Genomic DNA, 22,679 nt, shown 5'->3' on the forward strand with positions numbered 1-22,679 from the left:
GTTCGAAAGCATGTAAAAATACAAGTAGAAAAATAGGAATCACCTTTGGTGGGAAGGTAACAGCATTCCGTACAACCTTGGCGTTTAATCATGCCGGCCACATGATCACAGAGACATCTTCGGACAGCGCTGTCTCTTTGGCTTTGAAACGGAGATGGGCACCGCCCCCTAGATTTGGGAACGATTATCACATATGTGCGAGAGGAACCTTTATCTTTACAAAAAGTACAGTGAAAAACTACAAAGAAAGGCCAAAACTAAACAGCACCCTACACCCGTAATGGCGAACCTATGGCATGCGTGCCACAGGTGGCATACGCCCCCCCCCTCTGGGGACACACGAACCGTTGACCCAGCTCAGCTCCACTATGCATATGTGTGCGCCTCCCACTGGCCAGCTGATTTTTGGGGCTCCGCTGTGCGTGTGCGGGGGGATGGGGGCACATGCACGAGATACGCGGGAGGTCTCACGTGTATGCGTAGGGGCGGGGAGGCAGCACATTCCCTCCCTGGCCTGTTTTTGGTCCCAGGAGGCTGCAGGGAGGTCTGCTAGGCCCAAAACAGAGCGCAGGGGTGTGTGCGCATGCGCAGGGGGGGGCGGGGCGTGCTTTTCACATGCAACAACAAAAAGGTTAGCCATTATAGAGAGAACAGACTTTATGAGAAATATACAGGAGCCATAGGGAAAAGGGCACACACATTAAGTTCAAACAATGAGATTACATTTGGCAAATGTTTCTCTATTCATTGAATTGTTTAAAGGAAGAGGAAGTACAACATAGCTAGAATTGCAAGCTTCTGTTTTTACTGTATAACCAAACTCAATAAAAAATAGTTTTAGTTTTCTTGTGGAGTTGATTTCTTGTTCTGATCTATGTAGTAGGGCTGACCCCTATTAAGTTTAAACTGAGTCCATTCACCCATCTACAGTAGCTTGCTAATTGAGATTGACAACTTCTGTCTCATTTTTGCACCCTCAAAACAATATTGAATGGAGGTGATTCAACAGGTCCCCGGTCAATGGATTTTCAAGCATGGTGCATATGAGTGAGCAAAATTTGACTTCGTGGGTTAAAATTGTACAGGACATCTAAAATCAATATAAGGTAATTACGTATAAGGTATGAGGATACCTAAAATCAATATAAGCATAATTGTTCCCATCATATTATGAGAACAATAATTGGTATTGAACACGGTAAATATCTTTTTGTGAACTATCAGTTCAAGCTGCATCATCTTTCCTAAAAGAGTAAAATAATAAACTATTATTTTATTTTTGATCATTAAAGGAACTAACTGCATGCAAAAAGGGCTCATTCATATTATTGATTACAAGATCTTTTCTCCAAACTTTTTGCACAAAGTTTTTGACTCCTGAGTTTATAGCATGTTGGAATTTTTATAAGCCCTGATCAGAAAGAGCTGATGATGAAATCCAGCAGAATCTCCTGCCATGGGCAAGAGTTTGGAGTGGACTAGAAAACCTCCAAAGTCCCTTCCAACCCTTTTATTCTATATTTTTTGTTCTAAAATCTGATGGATTGAACACAGCACTCAAAGAGAAACCCTAAGAGATAAACCTGCTGAAAGTATAGGTAGAAGCAGCAAATTTTGATGGACTATGTGTGATATTTGTTACTATTTCTACATCATTTGTTTGTACACCAATAATATTACCACTGGCCAGCCGTAATTTAATACACACAGTCTGATTATTTTATTTTAAATTAGTCAATCCTCAATGGAGAACTCAAAGCTAATTTAGGCCCATTATGAAGTTTAAACAATTGCTTGATTTACGTGCACGCTTACTTCCTAGTGGAATGGAGAAAAGATGGTGTCTGCATGTAAATAGCTATTGGCAAAAGGTTCTTTCAGGCCTCCAAGGGCTGAAGGTTGCTCTTAAAAAAATAAACACAGTTCATCTTGGCACATAATGTGAACTATTTACAGCTCCCTTGACTTACATAATTATGCTCCTGTGATTCAGAAAAATATATAAGCAATTACAAAAGATTCAATTTGCTCTTTTTGAAATATTCAGCAGTAAGAAAACTCAATCATTTTTCTTCTTGCATACATCCTATGTACTACTAAATAATTCTTTTGTTTGGTTGGCTTTTAGAGGGATAAGAATGCAGGCGGTAGTATTTGTTCAGAAAAAAAAGTGTTCTGTTATACCTGTGAAAATATTCACAATTTTATGTCTTTCCATCATTCATCTAGCTAGCTGGCTTAGTTTATTTTGTATTTCCCAGACAACAGTTATTATCTTATTCTTCAGTCAACAAAAATTATCATGGCTATCAACATTTTCAAGCAAGAAATAAGTCCCACTGAGTTCTTAGGGGTTATTTAGAATTGGAGTTGAACAATTACAGTTATAACTGTGAATTCCATATCCAAAATATTTTAGCGATTACCATAAGTAGATCAGCAAGGGTAAAATCACAGCAAAGTAAAAATTTGGTGTGTGTGGTTTAACAAAAACACCTGCAGGAAAGAATTTGAACTTGGGAATTGGGAATTCCCATTTAAACTTAGGAATTGGGACTATCGACTTAGTTAGATATTCTTAGGAATTTTAGAAATTTCTTAGACTTTTAGGAATAAAAGCAAGGGGATTAAAAAAAAACAATTCATGTGACATTCTGATATACCATGGGGCACTTTCTGGTAATATAATTTATAATTTGGAACAATCTAGGTACCATATCATATTGTTAATATTTCAATTATTTAAAATCTAGAAAGTCTATACAAAAGAAGGTTAATACATTATTTATGCAGCTGACCCATCATTCAATCAGTCACTTAATCTCTTTTCATTTTTTTTCTTGTCCTTTCTCACAACATTCTTCAAAAGTTTACAGGCCTCTTTTCTAAATTCAGTATAGGAAAATTCTCCCAAGACATTCACTTGATTTGTTATTTGTATGCTGCTTTTCATTATTAAGACATCAATCAGCTTCTTTTGTATGTGCAATGTAGCAACTTTTTCCATATTGTTCTTACAGCCTGATATTTTTGAATCCACTTTCATGTCAATTTCAATTTTGTCAGATAGAACTTTTTCCTCTTTCATAACATCTTTTAAATGGTTTCTTTATAAAGATACTTTAAAAGTTATCTACTGTGTTCAGTTTTCAAAAATATTGTTTATTATATACAATGTTAAAACATATTGCTTCATTCTATATTAGAGAGCAAATTTAAGTGTTCTTCTCCTTATTTATAATATTTAATCCCTTCTAGTCCTCTGTCTAATCTTTGTTTTTTGTTTTTTAAGAGAATCCAAAATAAATAAATAAAAATCCTGCTGGGATGATTCATACAATTGCTTCCAAAAGCTTATTTTAAATTCATCTGGATCATTAGTCTATTTGTAACTTTCGAAAAGTTCAAAAGCAAAAAAGTTTTTGCTACTTATTCTAAAAGATTTTTTAAAGTCATTAAACTTGTATTTAAAACATTTTTATTGAGAATTGAAGGAAACTCACTAGGTGCTATAAATCGAAAGGTTTTTAATATAGTAACTGAAAAGCAGTTAACAAGCAATATCCAAAAGTGATTAGAAAAACAGTATGTAAACCCAATGTTCTTTTTGAAGGTGCTGAGAGTGATTTCAGCAAAATGGTAATTCCCTGGTCTCTCGGAGCTTTAAGCTCACCAGACTGCACTGTTTTGCAGTTTCCACGCAAAGAGCAACTGTATGGAGCACTTGTGGGCAATCTCATGTCCTCTCTTTGTCCTCTTCTTATGTGGAATTGGATAGGTTTCAATAGGTTTTACAATACGTATTTGTTACACGCCAGTTATACTAAAACTGAAGATTTACTAAATCTTTAGCACTAAAATGAAGAACAGTTGCAGGATTTGGGTTTGGCTAGTCTAGAGAAAAGAAGGACTAGTTGGGACATGATAGCAGTATTCCAGTATTTGAGAGACTGCCACAAAGAGGAAGGGGGTCAACTTGTTTTCCAAAGCACCAGAGGGCAGGACAATGGATGGAAAGTAATCCAGGAGAGAAGCAGCCTAGAATTAAGGAGAAATTTCCTCAAAGTGAAAACAATTAACCAGTGGAGGGCTTCAAAAATTTCAGCAACGGGTTCTCTGCCCGGTTGCTGGATGGGTGTGGCCATGGCGGGTGTGGCCTATTCACCTTCCCCAGACTTCGGAGGTTTTCTTTGAGCCTCTGGGAACGCTAAAACTGCTTCCCCCAGGCTCTGGAGGCCTTCCAGAGTCCAGAAAAGGGCCTTCTGGAACTTTCAAGAGGCCTGTTTCCCCCCTCCTTGAGCCTCTGCGGAGATCCTGCACTTACCTCGCATCCAAAATGGACCGCGTGGAGCAGGAGTGGTTCCAGCAGTCACTACTGCCAGTTCACTCATGTGCATGCCGCGCGTGCAATAAGTGTTCTGCGCATGCATGGACAAGATGGCGGCGCCTATTGCGCCGGCCAGAGAACCAATTCAGGGGCATGGCAGGTCTGGGTCGCTGCTGGTTCCACTGACCCAGGCTGCCAAACCACTACCGGTTCGGCCAAATCAGTCCGAACCGGTAGGAACCCACCAATGGCATGAAGATTCCTGGGAGGGGCAGAGTGGGGTGGGTGGGGCCAGACATGGGTGTGATTTGGAGGTTCTCCAAACTGGCCATAAAATTAGCTATGGGTTCTCTTGAACCCAGGCAATCCCGTAGCAGCCCATCCCTGAATGGAACAGCTTGCTGTCAAAAGTTGTAGATACTTCATCACTGGAGGTTTTAAGAAGAAACTGGACAGTCACTTGTCTGAAATTTTATACAGTTTCTTACTTGAGCAAGGGGTTGGACTAGAAGACCTCGAAGGTCCCTTCCAGCTCTATTCTGATTGATTGATTTGTTGAATTGAAATAAAAACATAAAAGGACAAACTTGACTGAAAGCAGGCATGCCAAAAAAGTAGAATTTTAGTCAGAAGTGAGATAATTATTTGATAAACAATAGTACAGAACAATTCTATTCAATATGTAAATTATGTAAAATATTGAACAAAGTAACTTCTTCCATTATTACATTTTAAAGTCTTACATGTTATTTATTTATGTGTAGCAAATATAATGATTATCAGTTCAACGGACTTTGGATACAACTGACAAATTTTTGTTCAGACATTTTCCATTTCTAACAATTATTGAATGATACAAATGACATCAATTAAAAGTGACATAAATTTAGCTTTGATGGATATAGTGAACTTACTTAACAGAATCTCATGTATTAAATAAAGTTTTCTTTGTACCTGAAAACATGCACAATCTTGTGAAAAGGCAAAACAAGATCAAATGCATATTTTTTATAACCTTTCTTAATATACATAATAGCTCATATTAATGCAAGAATTACAACTGGATACAAATGACTTTTGTTTTCCACTAAACATGTCAACAGAGAAGGTAGGTGGGTGATTTTTCTGAACATCTCCAAGGGAAGGAGGCATCCTTCAACAATTTCTTGATGGACAGACTCGCTTTTAGCAGTGACATTATCAGAAAGCGGAAAACTCTAATGGTAGATGTTATTTTGTGATGTTGTATTTAGGCTTAAGGATTGTGCAATGCAAGATAGCCAGGGATGGGATTCAGCCGGTTTGGACCGGTTTGGGCAAACTGGTAGCTGTGACGATCAACTGTGACGGTAGCTGGAGAGCGAATTGGTTCACTCTGATGATCAGGTGGTCCCCCACCCCACCTGGCCCTGTGCTTTACTTACCTATACCCTCTTAGCTGATTCACGCGGCAAAGCAGATTGCTGTGCCTCAGCTGTGTTATTCCCCAGAAGTAATGTGGAAGGTAAGCTTTGTTAAAACTGAGCACAGACGCAAAGCACGTGATCACCGAACCAGTTGTTAAACCACTGGTCTCTGCTGGATCCCACCACTGCAGATAGGATATCTCTGACCAAATTCAAGGCAAGCACACCATCTTCCAATTGAAATTAATGTCTAAAACCAAGTTTCTTTTGTCACACTGAATCAGAACTTGTAGGAATAAAAGAGCACAGCAGGACCGGAACATCTGTAAATTGCATTTGGGCCTTGATAAACCATGGCTAGTTAACATACAGCAGTCTTCTCAAGTTGGTACTTTCCAGAAACCCTGGACCAATAGCTTGGAGAGATGTAGCCTACACAAGCAACTGCCTGACCCCCAGTTGGCTGGGAATGAGAATTGCAATCCTGGTACACTGTATAAAGGTAAAGGTTCTCATCACACATATGTGATAGTCATTCCGGACTCTAGGGGGTAGTGCTCATCTCTGTTTCAAAGCCGAAGAACCAGCTGTCCGAAGATGTATCCGTGGTCATGTGGCCGGCATGGCTAAACACCGAAGGATCACAGAACACTGTTACCTTCCCACCAAAAATGGTTCCTATTTTTCTACTTGCATTTTTACATGCTTTCGAACGGCTAGGTTAGCAGAAGCTGGGACAAGTAACGGGAGCTCACTCCATTACATGGCACTAGGGATTTGAACCGCCGAACCTCCGACCTTCTGATCGACAAGCTCAGCATCTTGGTCACTGAGCCACCGCATCCCTATAGTACACTGTATACCAGGAGATAATGAGGGTGGGACCACCTCTTCCTTCTCTGCCAAGATCTCAGTCCTACCAGCATGCTTAATAAGATAAAAGAACAATGCTGGACTATACCAAAACCCCGCCTACTTCTATCATCTCTTATGCATAAGTTTTCCTAACACTTTCTTCAGGCCAAAACGGTTAATAGATCTACAACATTACAAAAAAAATGCTGGTCTGTTTACAGCTAGAACTTTCACTCTTGAACTTATGACTCCCGTGGAGAATACATGCTTCTTGGCACAAAGAGACCCTCACATGAGGCACTGTTTATCTCCCTTCTTCAAGCATGCATGCTTTGCATTCAAATGGCTTCAGAATTCAACACCATCGTTGTCACTGGAAGGTTTTTCCACCCCAATAAAGCTGGGAATTGCCAGCCCATGCCGGGAACAACAAAAGACAAAGGCCTCAGAAATATAACTGGGTAACAAATTCAGCTCTATTCTAACTGTTACCTTTTATTATAAAAAATTGTAACGTCCCCTGGGGTGTTTTTTTCTTCTGCTTTGTTTGCAGCGGCAAAAAAAAAATAGACAATAAAACTCTGGATAAATACATACAGCTCTGGGAAGTCAGAAAATAAATATTTAGAATAGAAAAATAATCTGCGAAAGTACACAGGGGCGATATTAAAGTAGCTTTTTTATTATGTACAATAAGGCAGTATATGAAATTGAATTGAACTCTTAAGTTAGAGTGACACAAAAGCGGGCTAGTTTAAATCTCCTTTTCCCTCCATTGGTTGGAATTCGAAAATCATTTATTTTGTTAAGTACTCTCCGTACCCAGGGAGATTTTTTGCAATGAACTCAAAAAGGAATTCAAGGACCTCACACACAAAGGCCATACAAGAGGCACAATTCCCCCCCCCCTCTCCCTAGTTAGGTATATTGTCATAGCTTAGAATGAGGTAAGTTTTTAAACATTTATAAAAATAGGACTTTTTTTTAAATAGGAAAAAAAGCAGATAAATCACAACACCCCCTCCTTTTCTGAGCTTCTAAAATGTGTTAACGTACATAGCAGCATGTGACAGATATGCAAATTTTCACTAGCAGCATATCAAAGAAACCTGCATGAGTAACAACAGAATACAACGATGCAGCGTGTGATGGGTGTCCATTTTCTTTTTCATGGAATTCAGGGATTTGTTTGGTTGTTAAATGTCATATTTATTCTACTGAAGCAACAGGAAAGCATCCTGTTTTTGGCTGGCCAAAGAATGACCCAAAGCTGCAAAGAGGAGTTCATGCAAATTTGATTAAGGAGACGATTAGAGGACTGATACCACAAATGGCAGAAGACATGAGATTGTTTTGCTACTGGAAAGATACAGGTTGATAGATGAAAGTGTATAATCTAAAACTAGCTAAACTTAGTGAAACTTAGTGACAATAGATACAATTAAATAAATAATTGATAATGATAATAATGTACACATATGTATTGCTATGATAAGTAATAATTGGATAGGAATATTGAATGGTACCTATGAAAGGAAGATTAGAATATTTTTGGTTATATATAAAGGTTAATAAAAAAGAACTAAGTTAAATTTAGTTAAGTTTTGATTATTAGGGGGAAAATATTATGATAACGAATATAGTCAAATAAAGGAAGGATAATGATAATAACGTATATATATGTATGGGTACAACATAAGGAAATTGGATGTAAATTGTAAACAGTGATTTGGAAAGGAGGATTAGAAATTTTTGATACTAAATATTCTGGTTGTTTAGCCAGAATAGGTCATAAGGATTTAGTGTTATTGAAGGATATTAGAAATAGCAAATGAAATGCCGGTATGTGGTTATGTTTTAAATCTTGGTATATTTTATGATGGACGTTTAAACAATTATAGTCAAATGAAAATGGAGGTATGATGATGGTAATATGTATAAATATATCTGAGTTATAATACTTGACTTAAATTGAATTATGGTTGATGACTGTGGAAGAGATGCACAAAAGTCTTTTGTAACGAACTGATACACTTTCTACAGTATATAAAGAAGGAGGATTCTTTGTGTTGTTTGTTTTGAAAATTAAAAATAATAATAAAAAAATGAGTTCCTCACACAGTGCCAAGGGCCTCCTATTACAGGTAGTCCTCGACTTATAACCATTCATTTAGGGACTGTTCAAACCAGAGGTGGTATTCAGCAGGTTCTGACCAGTATGGAGAATCGGTAGCGGAAATTTTGAGTAGTTCGGACAACCGGTAAATACCAGCTCTGACTGGCCCCGCCCCCATCTATTCGCTGCCTCCTGAGTCCCAGCTGATGGGGAAGAAATGGGAATTTTGCAGTAACCTTCCCCTGCCACGCCCACCAAGCCACACCTGGTAGTACCGGTAGTAAAACCGGTAGCAAAAAATTTGAATCCCACCACTGTTTCAAAGTTACAACGGCACTGAAAAAAGTGACATGACCATTTTTCACACTTATGATTGTTGCAGCATCCCCATGGCCACATGATCAACATTCAGCTGCTTGGCAGCTGGTTCGTATTTATGGCGATTGCTGCCAGGTGATCCCCTTTTGCGACCTTCCGACAAGCAAAGTCAATGGAGAATCCGGATTAACAACCATGTTGCGGTTAGGAAAAAGAAAAAGCAGCATTGACTTCCGACTTTCTCTGCTGCAGTAAAATAAGGCATTAATATCAAACCACGACTTTTGTTTTTTTTCATAATAATATAAACTGGCCATTTCTATAAGGATCTATCAATCTAATCGATAAAACCACAAATCAAAGTTTCATTCTTTTCTACTTCAAGCAGAAAGTTCAAAAGCAGCCTCCAAAAGTACTTATATTCTTTTCTTTAATCAAAACAGTCAATTTTGCCATTTCTGGCAACTCCCATCAGCTTCTGCAGCCATTCAGCCATGGTAGGAATCAAAGTGTCCTTCCGTTTTTGTGCATATAATAATCTTGCTCCAGTCAACATAAATAGTGTCAAAGTTCCCTTCCTCAATTCCCCTCCCCCACTGTTTCCCAATTTATTTTCATATTTGGTATCTTATTTTATCTTATAACTCAATAAAAAATATTAAATTAAGAAAACGTAATAGATGTTGAACAATTGTGTTGCTACCTTAACGATTGTTGTGATTCACTTAACAACAGTGGCAAGGAAAGTCGTAAAATGGGGCAAAACTCACTTTACAAACGTTTCACTCTGCAACATAAATTTTGGGCTCCATTGTGGTCATAGCTCAAGGACTACCTGTACTTACACCAGACGTGGTATTCAACCAGTTCGCCTGAACCGGTGGCAGAAATTTTGCCCAGTTCAGCGAACAGGTAGTGATGGCTGGCTGGCCACACTCCCGAACCGGTCCCCCTGTCGTCTGTTGCTCACCCTGCCTGCCAGGTCACTGCTCGGTGACCAGTGGGCGTGAGTGATGTCAAGTTGGCCACGCCCACTCAGTCACATGCCCCCACCTAGCCACACCCACTGAACCAGTATCAATTTTTTTTGAATCCCACCATTGACTTAGACCAGGGGTGTCCAAACTTGGGAACTTTAAGACTTGTGGACTTCAACTTCAAGTTGAAGTCCACAAGTCTTAAAGTTCACAAGTTTGGACACCCCTGATTTAGACCATTCCTTTGGGTGATTTAATGCTTCCACCAAGCACTATATTGGGCAATGAAATGACCGCAAGAAAACAATCAAACTCCGAGAGCACCAAGGACTATTTATATTTCTAATTGTGACCCAGATCTATGCTTTTATATTGCTCTGCTGAGCTACGGGCAAATATACCTATGGCACCCAGCCATAGTTGCCTATACCTCAGCAGAGCAATATAGGCACAGATCTAGGTCACTGTGGGAAATATAAATGGCGGAGTCTTTGGTACTCTCTGCGTTTGGTTGATTTCTTGCGAACATTTCAGCACCCAAACTAGGTAACATAATCAATGCTAGATGATGCTAAAAAGGAGAATATTTGTAGCTCATGGTTCAAATGAGGGGTCTTTTGTTTTTTTCCGAAGTTGGTTGCTTTCTTGTGGACATTTCATTATCCAAACTAGGTAACATCATCAGTGCTAGACTAACTCATTTGGGTAATGAAACATCTGAAGAAAACCACCCAACTCGGAGAACACCAACAACCCCTCATTTCAACCCTGAGCTACAAATATTCTCCTTTTTAAGTATAAATGGCATCTACTCAAGGTTCTTCACTCAGTGGTGGGATTCCAAATCTTTTCCTACCAGTTCTATGAGAGAGAGCATTGCGCACACGCGTCTAATGCACACTTTGCGTGCATGTGCAGCACTCAAAGACCGCCCTCGGTGTCAGCCCTGATGAGTTGAGCTGTTTTTTTAGCTCAGCTGAGGTGCAGCAATCCACTCTGCCGCGTGAATCAGCTGAGGTAAAAAACAAGGGAATATAGGACAGGGAACGACGGGGGCGGGAGGGCGGGGTCAGCCAGGGGTGGTATTTGCCGGTTCTCCAAACTACTCAAATTTTCCACTACCGGTTTATTTTATTTTTATTTTATTTATTTCTTGGATTTCTAGACCGCCCCCTCTCCCAAAAAGGGACTCGGGGCGGTGTACAGTCAATGCAGATAAAAATACAATCATAAAACAATTAAATACATTTGGATGGAGGAGATAGGCTGTACAAGAAATAAATATATTCTAAAACCCTAAAAACATCCCCAATTAAAAACCCAAACCCAATTAGAATAAATCCCCGGGAGGTAAAACTAAGAAAGTGCCAGGCCAGCTGATTGAAATAGGTGAGTCTTTAACTTTTGACGGAAGGAACGGAGGTCGGTGGTGGTTCACAGGTAGCCAGTGCAGCTCGCGCAGGAGCGGTGTTACGTGGGAGTAACGTGTACTCCCCATGATAACCCACGCGGCTGCGTTCTGAACTAGCTGCAGTCTCCGGATGCGTCCCAAGGGAAGCCCCATGTAGAGGGCATTGCAGTAGTCCAGGCGAGACGTCACCAGCGCATGAGTGACCGTGCGCAGGGCACTCCGGTCCAGTAGGGGGCGCAATTGGCGCACCAGGCGAACCTGGTGGAACGCCCCCCTTGCCACGGCTGCCACATGGTCCTCCAGTGACAGCTGGGCATCAAGGAGGACGCCCAAATTGCGCGCCCGCTCCACAGGGGACAGTTGTTCGCCCCCTATGGCCAGCGATGGTGTCAGCTGGCTGAACCGAGGTGCCGGTACCCATAGCCACTCGGTCTTGGAGGGGTTGAGTTTGAGTCTGTTGTCCCCCATCCAGACCCCGACGGCTTCCAAACACCGGGACATCACTTCGATAGCCTCGTTGGGGTGGTTTGGGGTTGAAATGTACAGCTGAGTGTCATCAGCGTACAGGTGGTACTCAACCCCAAAGCCACAGATGATCTCACCCAGTGGCTTCACATATGCGTTGAACAGGAGAGGCGAGAGGACCGACCCCTGCGGCACTCCACAAGTGAGTGGCCTCAGGGACGACCTCTGCCCCCCTGTCAACACACATTGCTTCCGGTCGGAGAGGTAGGAGCCGAACCACCGCAGAACGGTGCCTCCGACTCCCATCCCCTCCAACCGGCGCAATAGGATACCATGGTCGATGGTATCAAAAGCCGCCGAGAGGTCTAATAGGACCAGGATAGAGGAACAACCCCTGTCTCTGGCCCTCCAGAGATCATCAACCAACGCGACCAAGGCTGTCTCAGTGCTGTGTCCGGGTCGGAAGCCGGACTGGCGTGGGTCTAGATAGTCGGATTCATCCAGGTGTCATGGAAACTGCTGCGCCACCACATTCTCAACAACCTTCACCAAGAAGGGGAGGTTGGAGACTGGACGGTAATTAGCTAGCTCCATTGGGTCGAGCGAAGGTCTCTTGAGCAAGGGTCTCACCACCGCCTCTTTCAAGGCAGTTGGTAAGTGACCCTCACCCAATGAGGCATTCACCAGGCCCAGAAGCCAGCCTCGTGTCACCTCCCAGGCTGCCAGTACCAGCCAGGAGGGGCACGGGTCCATTGAACATGTGGTGGGTCGTAGCCGTCCACGCAACCTGTCCAAATCCTCGGGGGCAACAGAGTCAAACTCCTCCCAGAATGGTCTCTCAAGACTCGCTGTTGACGGCTCGTCTGGTCCACTGACGGAGGTCCATCCGCTCCGGATCTGATCGATTTTGTCCTGAAGATATTCCCCAAACTCCTCTGCTCTTCCCTGTAAGGGTGTCTCTCGCGTCCCCTGCGATAAAAGGGAGCGGGTCACCCGAAACAGGGCGGCAGGGCGGTTATCCGCGGACGCAATAAGGGCAGCACAATGTCTGCGCTTGGCCGCTCTCAATGCCACAAGGTAGGTCCGTAAATAGGCTCTTACCTGTGTTCGGTCAGATTCGGAGCGTGAGGACCTCCACCTGCTCTCTAGACGTCTCCTGTGGCGCTTCATCACCCTTAGCTCCTCAGTGAACCAAGGAGCCCGGGTGGGTTGATGCCGCAGGAGAGGTCGCAAAGGCGCAACCCGGTCCAAGGCCCCAGTCGTCGCCCTATTCCAGGCAGTCACTAGGTCCTCGGAGCGGGAGCGGGACAAGGCTACAGGTATTGGCCCAAGCTCCGTCTGGAATCTATCCGATTCCATCAGGTGCCTGGGGCGGTACCAGCTTGTAGAGTCTGGTTCCGCCTCCTCGCGGTGGGGGATAGCGCCAGGGAAGTCCAGCCGGAGGGATGAGTGGTCTGACAATGACAGGGGCGTGATGACTAAGTCCCCTATTCCCAGATCACTCGTCCACTGTTCAGATACAAAAATGAGGTCCAGTGTGTGGCCCCCTTCGTGAGTGGGGCCCTGCACTAATTGGGTCAGGTCCATGGCCGTCATGGAAGCCATGAACTCCCGAGCCACCTCGGAAGCCGCTCCCGTCGACGGCAAGTTGAAGTCCCCCATGACCAAAAGTCTGGGAGTCTCAACTGCCGTCGCTGAGATTAGCTCGAGGAGCTCGGGCAGGGCTGCTGATGCATAGCGAGGAGCCAAGTATACAATCAGCAAGCCCCACTGCCTCCCTGGGCCCCAGTTCACACCAAGGGACTCACACCCGGGTATCTGAGGGACAGTGAACTCCCTCGGCTCTAAACATTCCCGCATAACCACCGCCACCCCACCACCCTTACCCAGGGCCCGGGGCTGATGGAATGCCCGGAAGCCTGGTGGGCACATTTCCACGAGGGGTAAACCACCCTCGTGGCCCAACCAGGTCTCCGTTATCCCTGCAAGGTCTAGCTCCCCCTCTGAGATCAACTCATTAATGAGGGGGGCCTTGTTGGTAACAGACCTTGCGTTGCAAAGCATCAGCTGCAGGCCCTGGCTCTGTAGCACCTGTCCACCTAGACTGCAGGGGTTGGTGCAAGCGACCGGGCGTAACCAGCAGCCACGGTCTCCCAACCGACCTTGGGATCTTATCCTGTCCTCGCATCCCCTCCTCCCCACGACCGTTGTAATAGGACAACCCTCTGCTCTAGTGACCTTTATATTCCCCCCCTCCACCGCATCCCCGTCCTTCCTGGACTCACCTGTCTGTCCGGCGCTGGCTCTCCTCCCGGTCTGATTAGCCCTCCCCCCCACCCTGGAACCCCCTAAAAAAGATAAAAAACATTTTACTAAAAATCCCCTTAGCTTCCGGTTCCTGCACCTCTCGGGGTCCACGAACCCGTCCTCGAGGCGGGCCCTTGAAAGAGCCAAGGGCCAAACCTGCGAGAGAGGGGCCTCCCGCAGGCGGAGCAAGTCTAACCTCGAATAAGTTATTATCAACAAAATTCCAGTAGGGGTTAAGGTGCTGTAGATGGTAAAAATAAGTCAGTATGGGGGGGGGAGGTAGAAGGCATTAGTCCCATAAGTCAATGTCAATGTGGGGGGTAAGAGGCATTGTCCTGGATAATTCTTCAGTAATGAGTGGGGGGGGGGAAGCAGATGTCTAGATGATAAGATTAGACGGATGTGGCGATGATGGTAAAAATGGTAGAAAAATGGGTGATAGCCCCAGCTGTAAAGTTGGTGATAACCCTCCATGGTCTTAGGTGGTCCTAGGTGGGGATAAGCTCAGGAGCAGAGATTCAGGGTCCTTGGTGGGTGGGTGGGGCAGCCTTGGCTCCAGATAACTATACTCCCAGGCAGCCTTCCAGCCTCTCCATGGTCATAGGCCCAGTCCATGGCCCTAGGCCAGATCTTCCAGAGGCCTCAGATGATCCAGGCCCCCTCAACCACCATCCTCTCCCACTCTGTCCTGGCTCCCACCTGAAGGGTCCAGTAGTCCAGGCTCTCACCCAGTGCTCACCCAGCGTTCCTATGTTCCAGGCGTTGGTCTTCCGGTGTCTTCCCAACAGCGCCGGCCTCCAGGAGTCACCGGGAGCCGCCAGAGGATGATAAGAAGCCTCAGCGAAAAGCCTCGGCAAGGCCCTTGGCAGAGGCATTTTACGAGCAGATCTTCTTTCAGCCTTTCCTAATCAGCTGTCTCGCCTCGCTGCCGGCCGCTCTGTCGCTCCGCTTGTCTCCTCTGCCGGCACGCACGCCAAACGCTGAACGCTGTTGCGCCGCCGCCATTCCTCTCCTGCTCGCACTCCCCAGCCTCTTCCTGCCTTACGTCGATCTTCTGTGACCTCCCCTCGATCACCGCGATCACCTCGATCACCGCAATCATCTTCTGTGACCTCCCCTCGATCACCGCGACCACCCTGGCGGACCAAAATACGTCCGAAACCAGCCTGGGTGGTCTATGAGTCCGACTCTCGGCCCTCCGGTGGAACGAGGGCCGGAAACAGCACCCATTGCCCCGTTGGAGCTCTATAGCGTCTCCCGGAGCTCAAGAGGCGACCGCCATTGCCGGAAGCTCCTCCTCCTCATCCGAACCGGTCCGAACCAGCTGAACACTACCTCTGTCTTTACTGTAATGTCATCAGTCTTTTGCATCTGGTGGGAATAAAGAAGACCAGGGAGGAAATGCCTCTCTCTCAAATGGTGAGGAGGAGGGATGTGGGTCACCAGAAATTTGAGAGGGATGCAGTTCTGTGGCCCTTGAAAAAGGAACCCTTTTAAATGCAGGCCCTATGCTCTTGTATATTTCTTCTACGTGGTGTCAGATCTCATGGCTCAATAAATGAGAAGTAAAAATGGTGGTTTGCATATGTATTGTAGCCTTCACCCCAGGATGTCCAATCACTGCTTAACCAGAAATTCTTGATACTTCATCATTTTTGATAAGACATATCAGACATAAGCGAAATAAGTGGTGGTTTGAAATAAAACCATGACACATACTTTCCCTAAAGTCAGACTTCACCAAAACAATTCTTTTAATCGCAGACAGCAAGATGAATCCCTGCCCCCCCCCTCTGTTCTTAATGACCAAATGCAAAACATAAACAGGTGTGAGCTACAGCTGAGCAGTTTTGTGCCAATAATGTTTATTTTCCTTGCGTCACACCTGGGGATTTCCATTTGCTTTCTTAATGAAAGGCTGCCATGAAGTTGCTTGGATCCATGTAATCTAAACCGCCAATCTGTATTTTGCATGTGTTGGGAACGGGGAGGCAATAGATTGTGTTTTTCTCTGCCTGGCTTTCCGGATTGGACTCCTTTGGGGGTTCCTGAAAAGAAGGCGAGGCCTCCGTTTTGGTCTCTGGTAATAATACCAGAATATGATTGGCTACAACAGTTGAAACTTTGGAGTACTCCTTTGCATCTGTAGCCAGAGGGGCCTTTTCAGTTTTGACAACACTTTCTGCCTGCTTGGGTAGCACAGCCAACACTCCGTCGCTGCTGACTTTGTGAATCTCTACATAATCCATTGGCTTCGTAGACGTAAAAGGCAATTGCTCCGGAGAAGCTAACCAGAATGCCTCTTGATTACGCTGAGAGTTTAGAGTTAAATTGACTTCATCCTCCAGCTGGCCTGCTTTTACTTTAGTGACTGTCTCAATGGGTTCCGGAGGTTGAGAACAATGCTTTCCTTCTCTTCTCCCCAAAATGGGTGACCTTTTTACATTGGTGGCTTTGAGTACCCTTTTGCAGATCTCTGTGGCATCATAAGAGGAACACTTTGAAGTGTGTGAGAGCCCTGGCTCGTCTCCAGGCCATGTAGACGACTTTGGATTCCTACTGGTCAACTGTGGGAGATGCCTTTCAGGCTCTAATTCTAATGTTTCTGAGAGTTTTGTTCTATCAGTGTTCCTTTGAACCTCATCAGGATCTGGTACTTCTGCTGCAGGGGGCAGTTTTCTGGCTTCCTTATATTTCGATTGCAGTAGAGATGGACCCTCACAGCTTCCTCTTCCTGAATTGGAGTCTCTTTCCTGGTGTGCTGGCCTCACATGTTTATTAGGGTGACTCTTTCCCTGGTTTGGCATTAGCTGCTGATCTTCGCTGTCGTCTATCTCCAAAAATTCAATCAGCAGATCATCAGAATCTGAAGTTGGAGGGAAACCCTGGCAATCAAGAGCACTCAGCAATTCTTCACTTTTTCCTGCCTGGAGAAAGACAAAATGCACCCTGGATTACTATAAAAATGACACATTGCATAAAGATGAGCTCAACACATTTGGACCTACAGCAGAGGAAATACGGATCTTAAAGCGGGTTGGGTTTTATTAAGCAGGAAAATGAACGGGATTGTTGAGCTATGAGGACCACACTTCCAAATGCTTATGGAGATAGGATAAAGCTATATTTAATTTTTATGTACAATTTTTGCATATAACAACTGTATCCAGCAGTCACATCTGGAATTTTAAAGAGCCCTGAAGCTATATGTAGCTTTGCCTTCCTGATACATAAAAAGGCAGCAAACTGATATAAAATATGAATTAAATGCCAACATTGATGAGTTATAAGGATCAGAATGAAGAAATAATTTCTTTGAAAGAGATGTTCACGACACATGAGCACGGGGGAAGCATCTCATTTTGACCTGTTAAAGCAGCTGCATCTTTTTCCAGAAACATGGGATGTTTCAGTTATTCTAACTGTTTCCACAAGCATATGTCTTCATAGCTGCTTCGTTTCCCTGGGAAAAGTAGCCACCGTATTTTTCGGAGTATAAGACACTCCAGAGTATAAGACGCAGATTAGTTTTGGAGAGGAAAACAAGAAAAAAAACTGCCTCTGCATGTTGCGTTTTCGGCCTCTGCTCATTGCATTTTCAGCCTCCACACACCCCGTTTTTGGCCTCTGCGCATTGTATTTTTGGCCAGTTCCAGGTAGTGGGGATTGCCGCCATTGATCCCCACTGCCTGGAACCAACTGAAAATGCGATGCGTAGAGGCGAAAAATGGAGTGTGGAGCAATGGTGGGTTTCAAAATTTTTTAGAACCTCTTCTGTAGGTGTGGCCTGCTTTGTGGGAGTGGCTTGCCGGCCATGTGACTGGATGGGAGTGGCTTGCTGGTCATGTAGCCAGGTGGGAGTGGCTTGCCAGCCATGTGACTGGGTGGGTGTGGCCATCTTGTAAAATGTGGTGAAACTCACTTAATAATGCTCTTGCTTAGCAATCAAAATGTTGGCTCAGAAACTCTGGCATTTGAAGCACGCAAGTCTTAAAGCTGTCAAAGTTACAAGACCCTTGCACCCCTGACCCTTTAGAAAAAAACCCACAGGGGTGTTCAAACTTGACAGATTTAAGACTTGTGGACTTCAACTCCCAGAATTCCTCCTCTCGCTCTTCATCTTAATGATGTGCGGATGGGCAGGAGCTGGAACCGGTTCTAAACGGCACTGTAGATTTGTGGAACCTCTTCTATAGAAGAGGTTAGAACTGGCAGGAACCCACCCCTGGTGTGGGGAGACCAAAAATGTGAAGTGTGGAGACCGAAAAAGGCCGAAGGATGGGGGCAGGTTGGTGGTCGGGGCTTTGGCAACATTCAGTATATAAAATGCATCGCAATTTTCACCCACTTTGGGGGAGGGGGGAAGTGCATCTTATACTCCAAAAAGTACGGTAATTTTTCATTTCAAAAGGTGCTTGGTACACACTCCCGCACGTTTCAAGTCACCCTTTTAAAAATATTTGCATAGTCCTATAAAACACATGTTATACGTTTGTCTCTTGAAAATATACAGGGGTTCAATATTGTGGTTACCGAGGAGACAAACTGTTGTACTGTGGCATAGTCTTTACAAATATTGTATTGAAAATGAGATATGGTAGGCAGAATTTTGACCGCAATCCTAACAAAGGACAAGATAAATCTCCCCATTCCTATTTCATGTTCCCAATTCAGATAGAACGTCTGCAGGGGCTCTTCTTCCAAGAAAATCACACTCAAAAGAAATGTGTTTGTATATGAAAATAGAGAACTTGTTCGCTTTCAGTTCAGGCATTTTTGCAATTTATTTATTTATTTATTAAATGTATATACCACTCATCTTACTGTCAGGGGACTCTGGGCGATTTAGCACATCATCCATGCCCAATTACAAACGTTCAAACATTAAACATTAGCAAAAGTTAGATAAGAACCAGAATACAAATGGGGATGGGAATTGGTTTTTTTTTTTCTTAATCCACTAACAATCTCCAGAATGGACTGCCCCTTTTGGGACAACAGGCCAATTGGCAATGCCAGGTTTTGAAAGCTTTTACAGCAGAGGTGGTACTCAGTACGGTCTAACCAGTTCTGGAGAACCGGTAGCAGAAATTTTGAGTAGTTTAGAGAACCGGTAAATACCACCTCTGACTGGCCCCACCCCCATCTATTCTCTGCCTCCCGAGTCCCAGCTGATCGGGAGGAAATGGGGGTTTTACACTACACTTCCCCTGCCAAGCCCACCAAACCACACCCACAGAACCCGTAGTAAAAATGTTTGAATCCCACCATTGCTTTGTAGGAGGGGGGCTGCTCTCACCTTAATGGGCATGTCCCAAAAGTGCTTTTTTCAAGAGGCAGCTGGACTTTCTAGATTTTTTTGGGAAGACGTTTCACTTCTCATTCAAGAAGCTTCTTCAGCTCTGACTGAATGGTGGGGAATGGAAGGATTTATATTCCATGCAGACAGCTGGTCATTCTTCAGACAAAGCTGAAGAAGTCTCTTGGATGAGAAGCGCAACGTTTTCAAAGAAAAACCAGAAAGTCCAGTTGCCTCTTGAAAAAAGCACCTTTGGGACAACCATGACCTGGATGACTGAGAATCTCCCTAGCACTTAAGGATCATGCTGTTCCAGAGGGAGGGAGCCACAGCAGATAAGGCTCTTCTCCTGGACCCTGCTAGCCAGAATTCCTTGGCTGGCAGGATCCACAGCATGCTCCTTCTGCCAGAGCAAGTGAGGCTGGCCAATCCCACTGGGGTGAGAAGGTTCCTCAATAGCCTGGTCCCAGAGCATTAAAGGGCTTTAAAAGTAATAAACAACCCCTTGGATTGGACCTGGAAGCAAATTGGCAACCAGTGCAGCTTGCGCAACAGAGGTGTTACATGGGCTACTCTAGGATTCCCAAGAACTGTCTGTGCAGCTACATTCTGTGCCAGCTGTAACTTCCCAATACTTTTCAAGGGTAGACTCACGTAGCTTGCATTGCAGTGGTCCAAACCAGTGGTGGGTTGGTTCTGGTTTGGCCAAAGCGGTAGTAGCAGTGGCGGGAGGCATGCATCAGTGATGGGTTCTGGATCCCGTTGCAACCGGTATGGCGGTGTCTACCACATGAATGCGTGCAGCACGTGCATGCATCCTTACATCTTGCGACGCCTCCGCAACGCTCCAGCTGCTCGGTGGAGCGTTGCACATGCGCTGTGCTCTCCGTGCGCGTGCGTGGAAGCGCCGAAGAGCTCAAATACAGGTGAGGAGCTTGGGCGGGCGGGCGGGCCCTCTGGAGCACTGTACCAGAATGGTACCTGGTGCTCCGGGCAGGCACCGGTACACCCGTACCAGGGCAAACCGCCTGCAACCCACCACTGTCATGCATTCTTGTGCGAGCGTGCCTGAACCAGTAGTAAAAATATTTGCAACCCACCACTGGTCCAAATGTGAGATAATCAGGGCATGATGACTTGAGCATAGGGACTCACAGTCCAGGAAAGGGCACAGGTGGCACACACCATGAAGTTCTGCAAAGGTTCTCTTAGCAGAGAAGTTATCATAATAATAGCATAATAATAACAGCTGAAAGGTTATCTATTTGGATGGCAACTTTTTTTGGTCAAAGAACATTGTGACCAAAGTAAAACAAATGTAAACAAGGTTTAACCAAGCAAAGGATTTTCACATTCTCCAAACTCTCCTTTAACAGCTCACCTGTAATAATTGAGCATCCAAGCCTTTTATTTTGGGACCTGGAACTGGTGGTAGAAGGCGAGCTACCATCCTGAAATGCAAAAGGAAGACAGAAAAAAATGATCTTTCCTTCTTATGTTAAAATGACATTTCTGAAGGCGGCTACTGTAGTGGGAGTTAATTCCCTTTTTCCACTAGAAATTGACATAAAAATACATCTGCTTGTTGGAACATTTTAGTAGGTCTTTTCACGGGATATAGGTAGCACTTCAATAATTTGAAGTCCCGAGTCCCTTTGTGGAGAGGGAGCGGCTAACAAATTTAATAAAATAAATAAATAATAAATAAATAATTTGGTATTGATAGAGCCCAGGAAGAGACTCTAGACACTGGAAAAGGTTATTCTACTTCCATCATCATCATCCTTTGGATAAGACTTTTTGTTGCAAGCAGGTACCTGTATATGATGCTTTATACACCAGTGTTTTCCAACCTTGATAACTTTAAGATAGTTTGTTCCACTCTTACAACTCCCTAGCCATGCCGGTGTTGAGCTTCACACATCTTAAAATGATCAAAGTTGAGAAACTCTTCTCTAGACTTTCGAAAATAATAAGTTTCAGAGGGGATAAATATCTTCCCTTTTATCTTTTGGCTATTGGGCTCAAATAATAATAGCTTGATGGAAATACTAAATGATTAAAAACTCCTCTAAGCTATCGTTCAATGGTTAGTATGGGTATAAGTTGCCTATGGAGGATCATCTTTATATAAAATGATCTCTAGCACCAGAATGATTAAAATTCCTTTTGCTTCCTGCTCCTCAACTAATTGATTATTTCCTGTGAAATATAAACCATGACAAAGAAGTTGCTGGAAGTGAAGTGGACAGAGAGAAGTTTCAAAGCTTTCTCCCTACGCTACTGGTCTGTTAGTAACCACATCAAGTTGCTACTTGTGCCAAGCGGGAAGTTTATATTTTGTCTTTCCATTCCTGCTGTTTAAATTTTCATAAAAATGAGATAGCATGGATGTCTTTAAGGAAGATCTAGGTTGGCACTGGCATTCTTAAAGGCACATCTCAGAGTTGACGTGCAGGATTTTGATGCCAAAACCTGACAGTGAGTTTGTGCTTTAGGAGAAAGGAATTGACTCTACGAAACATTAAGTCATCATTTGTTTAGCCATGAATTACCAAATCAACACAATTAATTGGATTTGCACAACATGCTAAGCAGAGGTGATATTCAGCAGGTTCTGACCAGTTCTGGAGAACTGGTAGTGAAAATTTTCAGTAGTTTGGAGAACCGGTAAATACCACCTAGGCCTGGCCCTGCCCCATCAATTCTCTGTTCCTGAGTTCCGGCTGATTGGGAGGAAATGGGGATTTTGCCGTATCCTTCCCCTACCACGCCCACCATTCCATGCCCACCATGAGCCCTTGTGATGATATTGTGCCCCCTCCCCAGAGGTCCACCACCAATTACAAGTTGTCAACCACTGCTTTAAGAGAAAGCCATGGTTTCAGACAGACAGTAGTCGATTAGAAAGGGACAGCAGCCCTTTCCTTTCACTGCTAATGTAGACTTTATGGCAGGTTTGTTTTTGCGCATCTCACAACATCTAAAGTTATAGCTTACTTGGTTTTTTTCAAAGCCAGTATCCAGATCAAGATCAAGCAAGCGACAATTGTTAAAAAAACCACAACGATCCAAACAACGACGTCCTTTACGCTGGTATCTGAGAGATAAAACAAACTGGTTTAAATTGCATGCAGTTGCATAGAACTTCATTATTATTTTTTTAACTTAGAGAAGAAATTTTATTTGCAGAGCTTT

The 22,679-nt window shown here is 44.1% G+C and overlaps 1 protein-coding gene across 5 annotated transcripts in view; it reads right to left on the reverse strand.

Annotated features, from left to right (window-relative positions):
* Positions 1-14,215: 14,215 nt before the first annotated feature.
* Positions 14,216-22,679, reverse strand: part of PRLR (prolactin receptor) — a 203,824-nt gene continuing 195,360 nt past the window's right edge. For all 5 annotated transcript variants that reach the window (XM_081942883.1, XM_081942879.1, XM_081942882.1 and 2 more), the window contains 3 exons: positions 22,482-22,581; positions 20,863-20,932; positions 14,216-17,109 (listed from right to left, as the gene is read on the reverse strand). In XM_081942883.1, the coding sequence (XP_081799009.1) occupies positions 16,090-17,109; positions 20,863-20,932; positions 22,482-22,581 (1,190 nt within the window). In that variant the 3' untranslated portion in view covers positions 14,216-16,089. The remainder of the gene's footprint in view (positions 17,110-20,862; positions 20,933-22,481; positions 22,582-22,679) is intronic.

The sequence above is a fragment of the Natrix helvetica genome, assembly GCF_964273705.1.
Source record: "Natrix helvetica genome assembly, chromosome: 2".
Lineage (NCBI taxonomy): Eukaryota > Metazoa > Chordata > Lepidosauria > Squamata > Natricidae > Natrix > Natrix helvetica.